This window comes from Schistocerca cancellata, chromosome 1 (assembly GCF_023864275.1).
Source record: "Schistocerca cancellata isolate TAMUIC-IGC-003103 chromosome 1, iqSchCanc2.1, whole genome shotgun sequence".
Lineage (NCBI taxonomy): Eukaryota > Metazoa > Arthropoda > Insecta > Orthoptera > Acrididae > Schistocerca > Schistocerca cancellata.
Genome location: NC_064626.1, coordinates 613,484,193 through 613,497,449, shown reverse-complemented (window position 1 = coordinate 613,497,449; position 13,257 = coordinate 613,484,193). Strand labels below are relative to the sequence as shown.

The window sequence follows — 13,257 nt, the reverse complement described above, 5'->3', positions numbered from 1 at the left end:
ACTGTTCGAAAATATATCGTAAGAATTACAACCATTTGTTGCGCGTAGTCATCTTGGAATCCTTGGCTGGGTTTTGGTCCACTGCATGAGTACCGATTACTTTTTAGAAATGGATCGAGACTTTAGAACCACCATGTAGAAGACGCAGCAACACATGGCATACACAATCTGCTTCTCGAGGGTGTTCGGGGGAAGGAAGGGTGGCGACAGAAACGCCATCCGGCCGTCCTATACCACTTCCAGATTAAAATGCTGATCCCGCGACATTACGGGATACATGCCAAAGAAAATGAACAATTGGAGGAAGGAAAATGGCGAGTGCGTCTTCTAGGGAGGGAGATTCTCGGAATTTCACCAAGAAGTAAGTATAAGCGGGCGGCGGCGGCGGCGGCGTGCTCAGTGCAGATTCCACAATGTCTCTGCCGCTGCTGCTGGCGCTCGCGCTATGGACGGCTGGCGTCGCCTCCAAGCGTCCTCGACTAGGTACAGTACTTCCTCAACGCGCAAGACAGCACTTCCCTCAGCCAATTTGTTTATTTCTCATTAACCGCTCGTGTCTCATTACCGTAAACTGGCAACACACACTGCTCTTTAACTACTACCTCTCCAGACATACGGGGAACGTACTTATGAAAACTTGGTTTAGCTTATCGATAATCTTCAGTTTCTTCTCCTCGTCCATTCGCTTACTGTCTTCAACTGTCCTAAATACAAAGCCTATATACTCTCTCCGTGACTTTATCATTACTTTGTATTACTTCTTTCCAATGTAATGTGACTTTAGGATGGGCCGAGCGGTTCTAGGCGCTTCAGTCTGGAATCGCGCGACCGCTACGGTCGCAGGTTCGAATCCTGCCTCGGGCATGGATGTGTGTGATGTCCGTAGGTTAGTTAGGTTTAAGCAGTTCTAAGCTGTAGGGGACTGATGACCTCCGCTGTTAAGTCCCATAGTGCTCGGAGTCATTCGAACCATTAAAAAAAATTTTTTTTTTTAATTTTAGGATTGCAGCGAAATGCAGGAAGATCTGCAGCGGATAGGCACTTGGTACAGGGAGTGCCAACTGACCCTTAACATAGACAAATGTAATGTATTGCGAATACATAGAAAGAAGGATCCGTTATTGTATGATTATATGATAGCGGAACAAACACTGGTAGCAGTTACTTCCGTAAAATATCTGGGAGTATGCGTACGGAACGTTTTGAAATGGAATGATCATACAAAATTAATTGTTGGTAAGGTGGGTGCCAGGTTGAAATTCATTGGGAGAGTCCTTAGAAAATACAGTCCATCAACAAAGGAGGTGTCTTACAAAACATTCGTTCGACCTATACTTGAGTTTTGCTCATCAGTGTGGAATCCGTACTAGGTCGGGTTGACAGAGGAGATAGAGAAGATCCAGAGAAGAGCGGCGCGTTTCGTCACAGGGTTATTTGGTAGGCGTGATAGCGTTACGGAGATGTTTAGCAACCTCAAGTGGCAGACTCTGCAAGAGAGGCGCTCTGCATCGCGGTGTAGCTTGCTGTCCAGGTTTCGAGATGGTGCGTTTCTGGATGATATAATGAATTCTACTGTAATTGATGTAAGTATGTGAATGCAGCTTGCCGCTAACTTGGTGTAATGTTTTGTCTGTACAGAGGTGTATCTGTCGCCTTTATTACCCCTTCACTCTCACACATAAATCGGTACAATACAGTTAGGGCCTCCTGTTTTATCTTTTGGGCTTATCCGTGATAAGATAGGCAAACAATTATGCTAATTGAGGATTCTGAGTATTTTCTCGAGTTTCATTCGCTCTCTCTCTGTCTATATCTCTCTCTCTCTCTGTCTTTTATCTGTGTACAGTTTTAAATATATTATTTTATTTACGTGGAATCAGCCCAATAGAATCTCTGGTGGAGCCCTTCATCTTAATATTCAGCGGCTGGTTTGCTGGGAAAGATCTTTACATTTGTTATTATTGCTAAGCGCTGCATTCAGTTGGGAAAAATCGATCGTTTGAACAATTCGTTCATTTTTACGACAGATTTAGAATTTCAGATGTGGACGAAGCCTTTTTGGACGATTTTATCAAAACTCGGAGACTGCAGGCTCTCTTCGTCACAGCTGGAACTTCCCCACTAATTACAGGGCCAAGACAATCATCGATGATTCAGACAGAGAACTCATTCGTCATTCACTCTAGAATAAAAGGGGCACAAACCTTATTTCTGAGGAAAATAGTATATTCAATCCATCTCCATTACATGTTCCGTTTTCTGTTGATTCCAAGTCTTACGAAATTTTCGTTTACCGTTTTTCTCTATCCACCAATAACACGCTAGTGGCACAAACTTTACTACCTCGTTTTAGCGAGAAGAAGAGCAAATATCTCTTTTAGCAACCCGACAATCTTCCGACAGATACTTCCGAAGCTGTACTCCCTCTCTCTCTCTCTCTATAATAACCATGGAGTATACATCTATGTATCTTTGTTATTCCAAAGAATAATCTTACTAGAAAAATACCTTGGCGTCGACGGGCTGTCGGCGCATATATTACTAGAAATCAAATCAGATACTTTCTAAAAGTGAATAAATGTGGATGATTTGGTTGACCATTATTAATTATTGCGTGGTAGAGGGTAAATTTCCGTGGGGAGATTACAATGAGGTATCGAATATATTGCTTCCCCCTACTTATACCTCCTGAGGAGATCACAAATGTAAAATCAGAGAAATTCGAGCCCGCACGGAGGCTTTCAGGCAGTCGTTCTTCCCGCGAACCATACGCGACTGGAACAGGAAAGGGAGCTAATGACAGTGGCACGTAAAGTGCCGTCCGCCACACAACGTTGGGTGGCTTGCGGAGTATAAATGTAGATGTAGGATGCATTAAGATTACAGTCACAGTTAGGAACTTTTTATATAGGCAGTAATGCAAGAATCATCAACAGCCTTAATCTACACTCCTGGAAATGGAAAAAAGAACACATTGACACCGGTGTGTCAGACCCACCATACTTGCTCCGGACACTGCGAGAGGGCTGTACAAGCAATGATCACACGCACGGCACAGCGGACACACCAGGAACCGCGGTGTTGGCCGTCGAATGGCGCTAGCTGCGCACCATTTGTGCACCGCCGCCGTCAGTGTCAGCCAGTTTGCCGTGGCATACGGAGCTCCATCGCAGTCTTTAACACTGGTAGCATGCCGCGACAGCGTGGACGTGAACCGTATGTGCAGTTGACGGACTTTGAGCGAGGGCGTATAGTGGGCATGCGGGAGGCCGGGTGGACGTACCGCCGAATTGCTCAACACGTGGGGCGTGAGGTCTCCACAGTACATCGATGTTGTCGCCAATGGTCGGCGGAAGGTGCACGTGCCCGTCGACCTGGGACCGGACCGCAGCGACGCACGGATGTACGCCAAGACCGTAGGATCCTACGCAGTGCCGTAGGGGACCGCACCGCCACTTCCCAGCAAATTAGGGACACTGTTGCTCCTGGGGTATCGGCGAGGACCATTCGCAACCGTCTCCATGAAGCTGGGCTACGGTCCCGCACACCGTTAGGCCGTCTTCCGCTCACGCCCCAACATCGTGCAGCCCGCCTCCAGTGGTGTCGCGACAGGCGTGAATGGAGGGACGAATGGAGACGTGTCGTCTTCAGCGATGAGAGTCGCTTCTGCCTTGGTGCCAATGATGGTCGTATGCGTGTTTGGCGCCGTGCACGTGAGCGCCACAATCAGGACTGCATACGACCGAGGCACACAGGGCCAACACCCGGCATCATGGTGTGGGGAGCGATCTCCTACACTGGCCGTACACCACTGGTGATCGTCGAGGGGTCACTGAATAGTGCACGGTACATCCAAACCGTCATCGAACCCATCGTTCTACCATTCCTAGACCGGCAAGGGAACTTGCTGTTCCAACAGGACAATGCACGTCCGCATGTATCCCGTGCCACCCAACGTGCTCTAGAAGGTGTAAGTCAACTACCCTGGCCAGCAAGATCTCCGGATCTGTCCCCCATTGAGCATGTTTGGGACTGGATGAAGCGTCGTCTCACGCGGTCTGCACGTCCAGCACGAACGCTGGTCCAACTGACGCGCCAGGTGGAAATGGCACGGCAAGCCGTTCCACAGGACTACATCCAGCATCTCTACGATCGTCTCCACGGGAGAATAGCAGCCTGCATTGCTGCGAAAGGTGGATATACACTGTACAAGTGCCGACATTGTGCATGCTCTGTTGCCTGTGTCTATGTGCCTGTGGTTCTGTCAGTGTGATCATGTGATGTATCTGACCCCAGGAATGTGTCAATAAAGTTTCCCCTTCCTGGGACAATGAATTCACGGTGTTCTTATTTCAATTTCCAGGAGTGTATATACAGGCTGCACGTATACAAACTAAGCCCGCATCTCGTGGTCGTGCGGTAGCGTTCTCGCTTCCCACTCCCGGGTTCCCGGTTTCGATTCCCGGCGGGGTCAGGGATTTTCTCTGCCTCGTGATGGCTGGGTGTTGTGTGCTGTCCTTAGGTTAGTTAGGTTTAAGTAGTTCTAAGTTCTAGGGGACTGATGACCATAGATGTTAAGTCCCATAGTGCTCAGAGCCATTTGAACCATATACAGACTAAGATATAACAAATTTCATGGACACGTTACCACTGTGAATGAAGAAATGCAGAACTATCGGCCTTTCGATTGGTTGCCGTCTATACGCTTTCACTCTCCCCCAAACAACCATGGACCACGCACGTGCCTCAGTAATAAAGGTAGCCGTAGCATAGGTGCAACAATCGCGGAGGGATATCTCTGGAGAGGTCTTGTTAACGTACGTTTCCTGAAGGAAGGGTGAGCGGCCTCGTCAGCAGGTGCAGGGGCAACAGTGTGGATCAGTGGTCGTCGCTAAGCTTAAATTATTATTGTCTCTCTAAGTGTTTTTGTTTGTTACTGTGCAGGAAAACTACAGTCACTAAGAAGTTCTTAAATTTAGAGAGGCCTTCGGATTCGGCTGTTATCTGGTAGATGTATATTATCTCATCATACGGCTAAGAACCGCGGGCCGCATGAACACTTGATTCGGGCCGCCGGCTCCGTGCGGCCCGAATCAAGTGTTCATGCGGCCCGCGGTTCTTAGCCGTATGATGAGATAATATACATCTACCAGATAACAGCCGAATCCGAAGGCCTCTCTAAATTTAAGAACTTCTTAGTGACTGTAGTTTTCCTGCACAGTAACAAACAAAAACACTTAGAGAGACAATAATAATTTAAGCTTAGCGAACCCGGCAACGATTTGTAATTGCTAAATATGAATGGCAATTGGATATACATTCTAATCTCTAATCTCTCTTTTCCACTATATCTGTATATCACCTCCTCCTCTCTCTCTCTCTCTCTCTCTCTCTCTCTCTCTCTCTCTGTCCATCTCCTCCTCCCCTCTCTACACTCATCTCCTCTCCCCCCCCCCCCCCCCCTGTCATTTCCTCTTCTCCTTTCTCTCTGACCTTGAGCCTTGTCTATTGTTATTGCCAATGAATCCTTGATAGGGAATTGAAATTGCTTAAAATGAATGGGTAAATGGTATGACAGATATCACTTGCTGCTGCATCCGTGAGGACAGTAACTTCAGTGACATTATTTCGCTTAGTTTTAAACTGCGCGCAAGTAGGATCACAATTTTCGGACGATTCATATTCCGTAGTAGTATTCTAACCATACGTCGATTAGCCATAAATACAAGTTTCCTGTTTTCTATTAAAAACGACTCCGAGGAAGAAAACAAAACAGCTCATAGTTTTGTAAATAATTTTATTCAATTACATATATAAGGAGAAAGAATATGTCTAAGAGAAACAATTTGTCTTATGTTTCAGGGCACTGCTATTGTAGTTAAAACTGACTACGGGAAAAAAGTAACCGCACATTTTCACAGCATAGCATAAGACAACAGTATCATACTCGCAGTCAATTTTAATAGAAAACTTCTAGATTGTACTTTAAAAATTATTCAGTCTACATCCGTCTGAATGCTCCTTAGATATCATGTAAAAATTTCAAGTACATCCGTCAAGAACTTTTGTAAGAACATTTCCTGTAAATATATTACATACACATATAAATACATTTATATAACATATAAGTGTGCAGCATATGTCTGTCCAAATGTTTATTAGAATGGTATGTAATAATTTGAAGTAAATGGGCCATGAAGTTTTGGATAGTTTTACTAGCAACATTTCCCCCTCTTACAGTGGTGGTGGTGGTGGTGTGTTGGGGCTCATGGGCGCTCAACATCGAGGTCATCAGCGCCCTGACACACATTAAAAGGAACGAATGTGGACACACCTAAGAAAACTAAAGCACACACTCAAAGAAAGCAGGAAAAGAAGGAAAATGCTACATAAGAAAGTAAAACCTAAGGAAAGGGGAAACATAGCAACAAGAATGTCACAGGAAATTGTTATTGGCTGGCCACTTACATAAAATATGGGCGAGCTTGTCACACAGTTAGCAAATTAAAATCCTCTCCCTAAAATCTTTGTAAAAACATTTGACAGGGCACAGAACTTTAAAACTTTAGCCACATTCGTCCGAGTGTTGCTTAAAAGAGATGGCAGGTCCGCTGGCAAGTCAGCCGCGACCCGCTGGTAAGAAAATAAAACGCAATCCAATAAAACATGGCGCACAGTGACCTGGACACCGCAAGCACCCATATATATTTGTATATCATATATTTTAAGGAAATGTGTAGCCTATGTCCGCCCGGACGTTTATAAGAGCATCGTGCAAGAATCTGAAGTAAATCTCACAAGGACTTTTCGAGAATTTTGGTAACAACATTAAAAAACAACTTGTCTTTTTACTGTAGTATAGATTTTATATACATATCCATATGCCTTATATACACTCCTGGAAATTGAAATAAGAACACCGTGAATTCATTGTCCCAGGAAGGGGAAACTTTATTGACACATTCCTGGGGTCAGATACATCACATGATCACACTGACAGAACCACAGGCACATAGACACAGGCAACAGAGCATGCACAATGTCGGCACTAGTACAGTGTATATCCACCTTTCGCAGCAATGCAGGCTGCTATTCTCCCATGGAGACGATCGTAGAGATGCTGGATGTAGTCCTGTGGAACGGCTTGCCATGCCATTTCCACCTGGCGCGTCAGTTGGACCAGCGTTCGTGCTGGACGTGCAGACCGCGTGAGACGACGCTTCATCCAGTCCCAAACATGCTCAATGGGGGACAGATCCGGAGATCTTGCTGGCCAGGGTAGTTGACTTACACCTTCTAGAGCACGTTGGGTGGCACGGGATACATGCGGACGTGCATTGTCCTGTTGGAACAGCAAGTTCCCTTGCCGGTCTAGGAATGGTAGAACGATGGGTTCGATGACGGTTTGGATGTACCGTGCACTATTCAGTGTCCCCTCGACGATCACCAGTGGTGTACGGCCAGTGTAGGAGATCGCTCCCCACACCATGATGCCGGGTGTTGGCCCTGTGTGCCTCGGTCGTATGCAGTCCTGATTGTGGCGCTCACGTGCACGGCGCCAAACACGCATACGACCATCATTGGCACCAAGGCAGAAGCGACTCTCATCGCTGAAGACGACACGTCTCCATTCGTCCCTCCATTCACGCCTGTCGCGACACCACTGGAGGCGGGCTGCACGATGTTGGGGCGTGAGCGGAAGACGGCCTAACGGTGTGCGGGACCGTAGCCCAGCTTCATGGAGACGGTTGCGAATGGTCCTCGCCGATACCCCAGGAGCAACAGTGTCCCTAATTTGCTGGGAAGTGGCGGTGCGGTCCCCTACGGCACTGCGTAGGATCCTACGGTCTTGGCGTACATCCGTGCGTCGCTGCGGTCCGGTCCCAGGTCGACGGGCACGTGCGCCTTCCGCCGACCACTGGCGACAACATCGATGTACTGTGGAGACCTCACGCCCCACGTGTTGAGCAATTCGGCGGTACGTCCACCCGGCCTCCCGCATGCCCACTATACGCCCTCGCTCAAAGTCCGTCAACTGCACATACGGTTCACGTCCACGCTGTCGCGGCATGCTACCAGTGTTAAAGACTGCGATGGAGCTCCGTATGCCACGGCAAACTGGCTGACACTGACGGCGGCGGTGCACAAATGGTGCGCAGCTAGCGCCATTCGACGGCCAACACCGCGGTTCCTGGTGTGTCCGCTGTGCCGTGCGTGTGATCATTGCTTGTACAGCCCTCTCGCAGTGTCCGGAGCAAGTATGGTGGGTCCGACACACCGGTGTCAATGTGTTCTTTTTTCCATTTCCAGGAGTGTATTAATAAAATTTGTAGCCTATCTCTGCCAAAACTTTTATTAGAGTATCGTGCAGAAGTATGAAGTGAATCAGTCAAGAACTTTTTGAGATTTTAGCTAGTAACATTTCCTTTATATATATATATATATATATATATATATATATATATATATATATATATATATATATATATTTAAGAACTGTGACGCCTATGTCCTCTGAAAGTTGATTTGAGTATTCTGTAATAGTTTGAAGTAATTCGGGCAATCACTTTTCGAGATTTTTTGGTAACAACGTTTAACTACGACTTTTCTTCATACAGTAATTAGAAGTGCTAAATTTTAACTGACGTTGGTGATTATTGAGAATATTATAATTCCATCTATGCAACTACAAGGAAATGCTTGTTTTTCGCGAAAACCTTTCTTTTTATTGATATACCACGACTGATGATGTTTTATTTCAATAAAAGAAATCGCATTTGATGACAAAGACACATTTTCATATGGTTGCAAAGAAGGAATTAAAATACCCTGTAAAGCAACTGTGGGCAATATTACAATTCGAATGAAGAATGTAATGACGTTGGTGAATTCATCTGTGAGCTAAGTGCAGTTGGTCACTTGCCTCAGGGGCAGCGACGAAAGTAGCGCCATGCACTCTGCCTCGCCTTCTGTATCCGCCTTCTGTCCCCCACGCGCATCCTCTACGACCTCATCCCCTTCCCCCACCTTCTCCTTTTCCTTGAACACATCCGCACCCTGTATATTGTCTGCCAACTCGACCCCCCCCCCCCTCCCGAGCGGTTCTAGGCGCTACAGTCTGGAACCGCGCGACCGCTACGGTCGCAGGTTCGAATCCTGCTTCAGGCATGGATGAGTGTGATGTCCTTAGGTTAGTTAGGTTTAAGTAGTTACTCCTGTAACCGAAATTGCAGATCTGAAGATAGTTCTAGAGGAACCGAAACCGGTCATGTGAATAAACATTTTTGCAATCAAGACGGATTAAGTAACATTGTATAACCAGTGATTGCGGTATCCCTTCAGACATTATATCTGTTTTTGCAAAACATCATTCATATCAGTTGAATAAATCGCGTCATGCATTAGATGGGCTTCCAGGTGACGCCACACTGGCTACTCAGATACTCTGCAATTTACTTCCGTACACTCTCGCTAAGCAATAATATCTATCTACCTTTGTTAACATTACTTAGAAAACCCGTAGTCTTGGTTGCCGTCACAGCCTTATGGCCCCTAATATTTTCCTCTACGTTAACTAATTCGATTAGTTCAGGTGTGTTTGTTGCTTGGAGGCCTAAGACGTTACCTTCACGAGGTGGTTCCCCAGTTATCTGCTCGAAGTAGTTTTCGGGCGAGACATTCAGAATAATGTCTCACGAGTGCCTGTTCCTGGCGCCAGCTCTGATAGCAGGACCCTCAAAATCTGTGCCGAGGACCGGTCCAGGGTGCTTCGCATAGCAATCATTCGCGCTCGCCACTAATCTACGGAGGCGAACACTACGAATGGTATGGTGAACCCATTATAGTAGCCAAGATACATATACTGCCAATACTGACCTGAGCAGCACAAGGTTACATGCTAACTGGCTCCGCAGTGACTGAAATATGAGATAAAATAAAATTATTCACATAATTAAGGAAAATGAAAATTTAATTTTTTGGGGGACTGAAATTCGATAGTAGGAAAAGGAAGGGACAAAAAATCAGTAGGGAAACATGGACTCGGGTGTAAGGAATGACAGTGGTAGGCACCTCATAGAATTTTGCACAGAGTGTAATTTAGACAATGTGAACTCTTTGTTTCAGAATCATGTAGGAAGAATGTAAGAGACCTGACGTTATCGGAAGGTTTCAGATAAAGTAAATAATGCTGAGACAATTTCGAAATCAGATTTTAAATTGCAAAACATTTCCATGAGAAGATTTCGACTTTTTCTTCTTCTTTTTCCTGGTTCTACGGCCCTTAATGGACCTACAACTACTCTAGGACATCATTCCATTTGTCCGTTTCCAGCGTGTTGCGTCTCCAGCCTGTGCCACCAATAATTTTTAAAACTTCTTATATGCCATCCAAGTACCGAAGTCTCTGTCTTCCAGTGCTTCATCGTGCCACTGGGTTTTGTAGCACCGTTATTTTTGTTGGGTCCTCATGTTCCATTCAACAAACATGGCAGACCTATTTCAGGTGGTTTATTTTAATGAACTTTGTGATTTCAAGAACTTTTATATACATAAAGTTCAAAATTATATTGCCTACGCCATGCTCCATCTTCATTAGTCGCCCACAGATTTTGTGTAAGACCTTTCGTTCGAAACATTCTGTTAGTTCTTCACACAGTTGTGTCAGTGTGCTTGTTTTTGAGCCATATGTTAATACTGGACGTATTAAAATTTTATATAGTTGGCACTTTGTTCTTCTGGATAGATTTCTGGACTTAAGTTGTGAGGCCAGCGCATAACCGCATTTACAATGATTCGACCATATGCACACATACAGATGTCGGCAGCATCGCGACACGAGCTATAAAAGGGAAGGGCATTGGTGAAGCTGACACCCCCGAGTCCTTTTACATTTCCCTCCTCTGCCTCCTCTCATTCCCTCTCGCGTCTGCCCTTCTCCCCCTTTATTAGTCCTTTCCCTCCTTGGTTCCCCCCTCCCTTTTCGTTTTTTCCTCTCCTCCCTCCTTGTTTTTCCCCCTCCTCCAGTTCCCCCCCCCCCCCCAATCTGCCTTTGGATCGGGAGTGCCATATTTGTGCCGCCATTTTCGTGCAGTGTTTTACGGTGTGTTTTTCCAGTGAGTGTTCCGTGTTGTGTCTTTTGGGAAGTGTAGCGAACACCCATCATACTGTCGCTGGGTGTGATTTTTTTTATCTCTTGCGAACAGAAACCAGACTGTCTCCATGTTTTTAAATTGTGTGTCTACTATGTTACTTGTCTGATTCCTGTGTATTTTATCAACATTGCCAACCCCTTTTGCTTTCTGTTTTAACTTTCCGCATTTTTACGCCATTTTACACCTTAAATCACCGTTTTATCGCCTGTTTTTCCTTGTTTCTTTCTTCTTCCTTTTTTTTTTTTAAAGTCTGTAGGCTGTAGAGCAGCGTAGTAAGCTGCTGCCAGCCCGCCCCCTTCGGGGGGGGGGGGGGGAATTGAAAATCAATAAAGAAAAAAAAAAAGTGAAGCTGGCATTTGCACTCAGGTGATTCGTAGAAAAGCTTTCTGACGTGATTACGGCCGCTCGACGGGAATTAACAAATTTTGAACGCAGAATGGTAGTTGGAGCAGACGCATTGGACATTCCACTTCGGAAATCGTTGGTGAAATCAGTTTTCTGAGATCCACAGGCTGAAGAGAGTACTGGGAATAACAAATTCCAGGCATTTCCTCTCACCACTAATATCGCCGAGGCCGACGGCACTCACGCAACGACCGAGAGCAGCGGTGTTAATTTAGAGTTGTTAGTGATAACAGACAAGCAACACTGCGTGGAACAACCATAGAAATCAGTGTTGGACGTACGACGAACGTATCCGTTAGGCGAAATTTGATGTTATGATGCTATGGCCGCAGACGACCGTCGCGAGTGGATATGCTAACAGAACGTCTGCTGAGCATCTCATGCGCTCGCGAACCTGTCGGTTTGACGTAGGGTCTCAGATGAGTACCGATTTCAGTTGATAAGTCCAGAGGTTGAAAATACCGCTTCAGCTGTAAAATTCTTTTTATTCACACACGACCGGTTTCGGGCTCTTATAAACCCATCTTCAGGTGTCATAACTTGGTGCTGTAACCCCCGAGCGCCACGGTGGACGTGTAGTAGGCGCGGTGTGCTACCTATCAGCGCAGAGCAGGGAGTTACGACACATGAAGATAGGCTTATAGGAGCCCGAAACCAGTCTTGTGTGAAAAAAAGAACTTTGCAAACGAAGCGGTATTTTCAATCTCTGGTATAATGCTCAGTTGCGCATGTTCCCCGAACAGAATTGTTTGTCTCAATTGGCGCAGACCCCACGAAGCGATGGACCTAAGTTGTCAACAAGACAATGTGCAAGCTGGCAGTAGCTCCATAATGGTGTGGTCTGTGTTTACCTGCAATACCTCGGGCCTGTGGTCGAGCTGAAGAGATCATTGACTTGAAATATGTTCTGCTACTTCGAGACTATTTGCAGTTATTCATGGACCCACGTTCCCAAACGACAATGTCATGTCACTGGGCCGCAAATGTTCTCGATTGGTTTGAGGAACATGCTGCACATTTCGAGCGAATGATTTGGCCAGCCAGATCGCCCAATATGAATCTCATCGAAGATTTAAGGGACATAATCGAGAGGTCAGTTCGTGCACAACATGTTACACCGACAAGGCTTTCGCACTTATCGACGGCTAGAGAGGCAGCATGGCTCAATATTTCTGCGGGGGACTTCCAGTGACTTGTGGAATCAATGCCACGTCGAGTTGGTGCATTACGCTGGGCAAAAGAAGGTCGGACACGAGGTGTGGAGGCGTCCCCTGACGTTGGTCTCCTCAGTATATTAACTAGCTGAAATGGCTCTGAGCACTATGCGACTCAACTTCTGAGGTCATCAGTCGCCTAGAACTTAGAACTAATTAAACCTAACTAACCTAAGGACATCACACACATCCATGTGCGAAGCAGGATTCGAACCTGCGACCGTAGCGGTCTCTCGGCTCCAGACTGTAGCGCCTAGAACAGCACGGCCACTCCGGCCGGCTAACTAGCTGAATGAGCCGCTTTACTTCCATACTAATAGCGTTCTGTGATGTTACCAGTATCCCCAGACAGACAAACTCACTAACAGTTTCTATTTGCACCTGGTCAATTTCTAACATTGTATTTAGTTCTGGTCGTATTATTCGTATGTATTTCATTTTATTGAAGTTCACTTCCAGTTCTATTTCTGTTGGTGCTTCCACCA

At 46.0% G+C, this 13,257-nt stretch overlaps 1 protein-coding gene across 1 annotated transcript in view; it reads left to right on the top strand.

Annotated features, from left to right (window-relative positions):
- The first annotated feature begins 413 nt into the window (after positions 1-413).
- Positions 414-13,257, top strand: part of LOC126090078 (uncharacterized) — a 31,477-nt gene continuing 18,633 nt past the window's right edge. The window contains exon 1 of the mRNA XM_049906962.1: positions 414-483. Coding sequence (XP_049762919.1) covers positions 414-483 — 70 coding nt within the window. The remainder of the gene's footprint in view (positions 484-13,257) is intronic.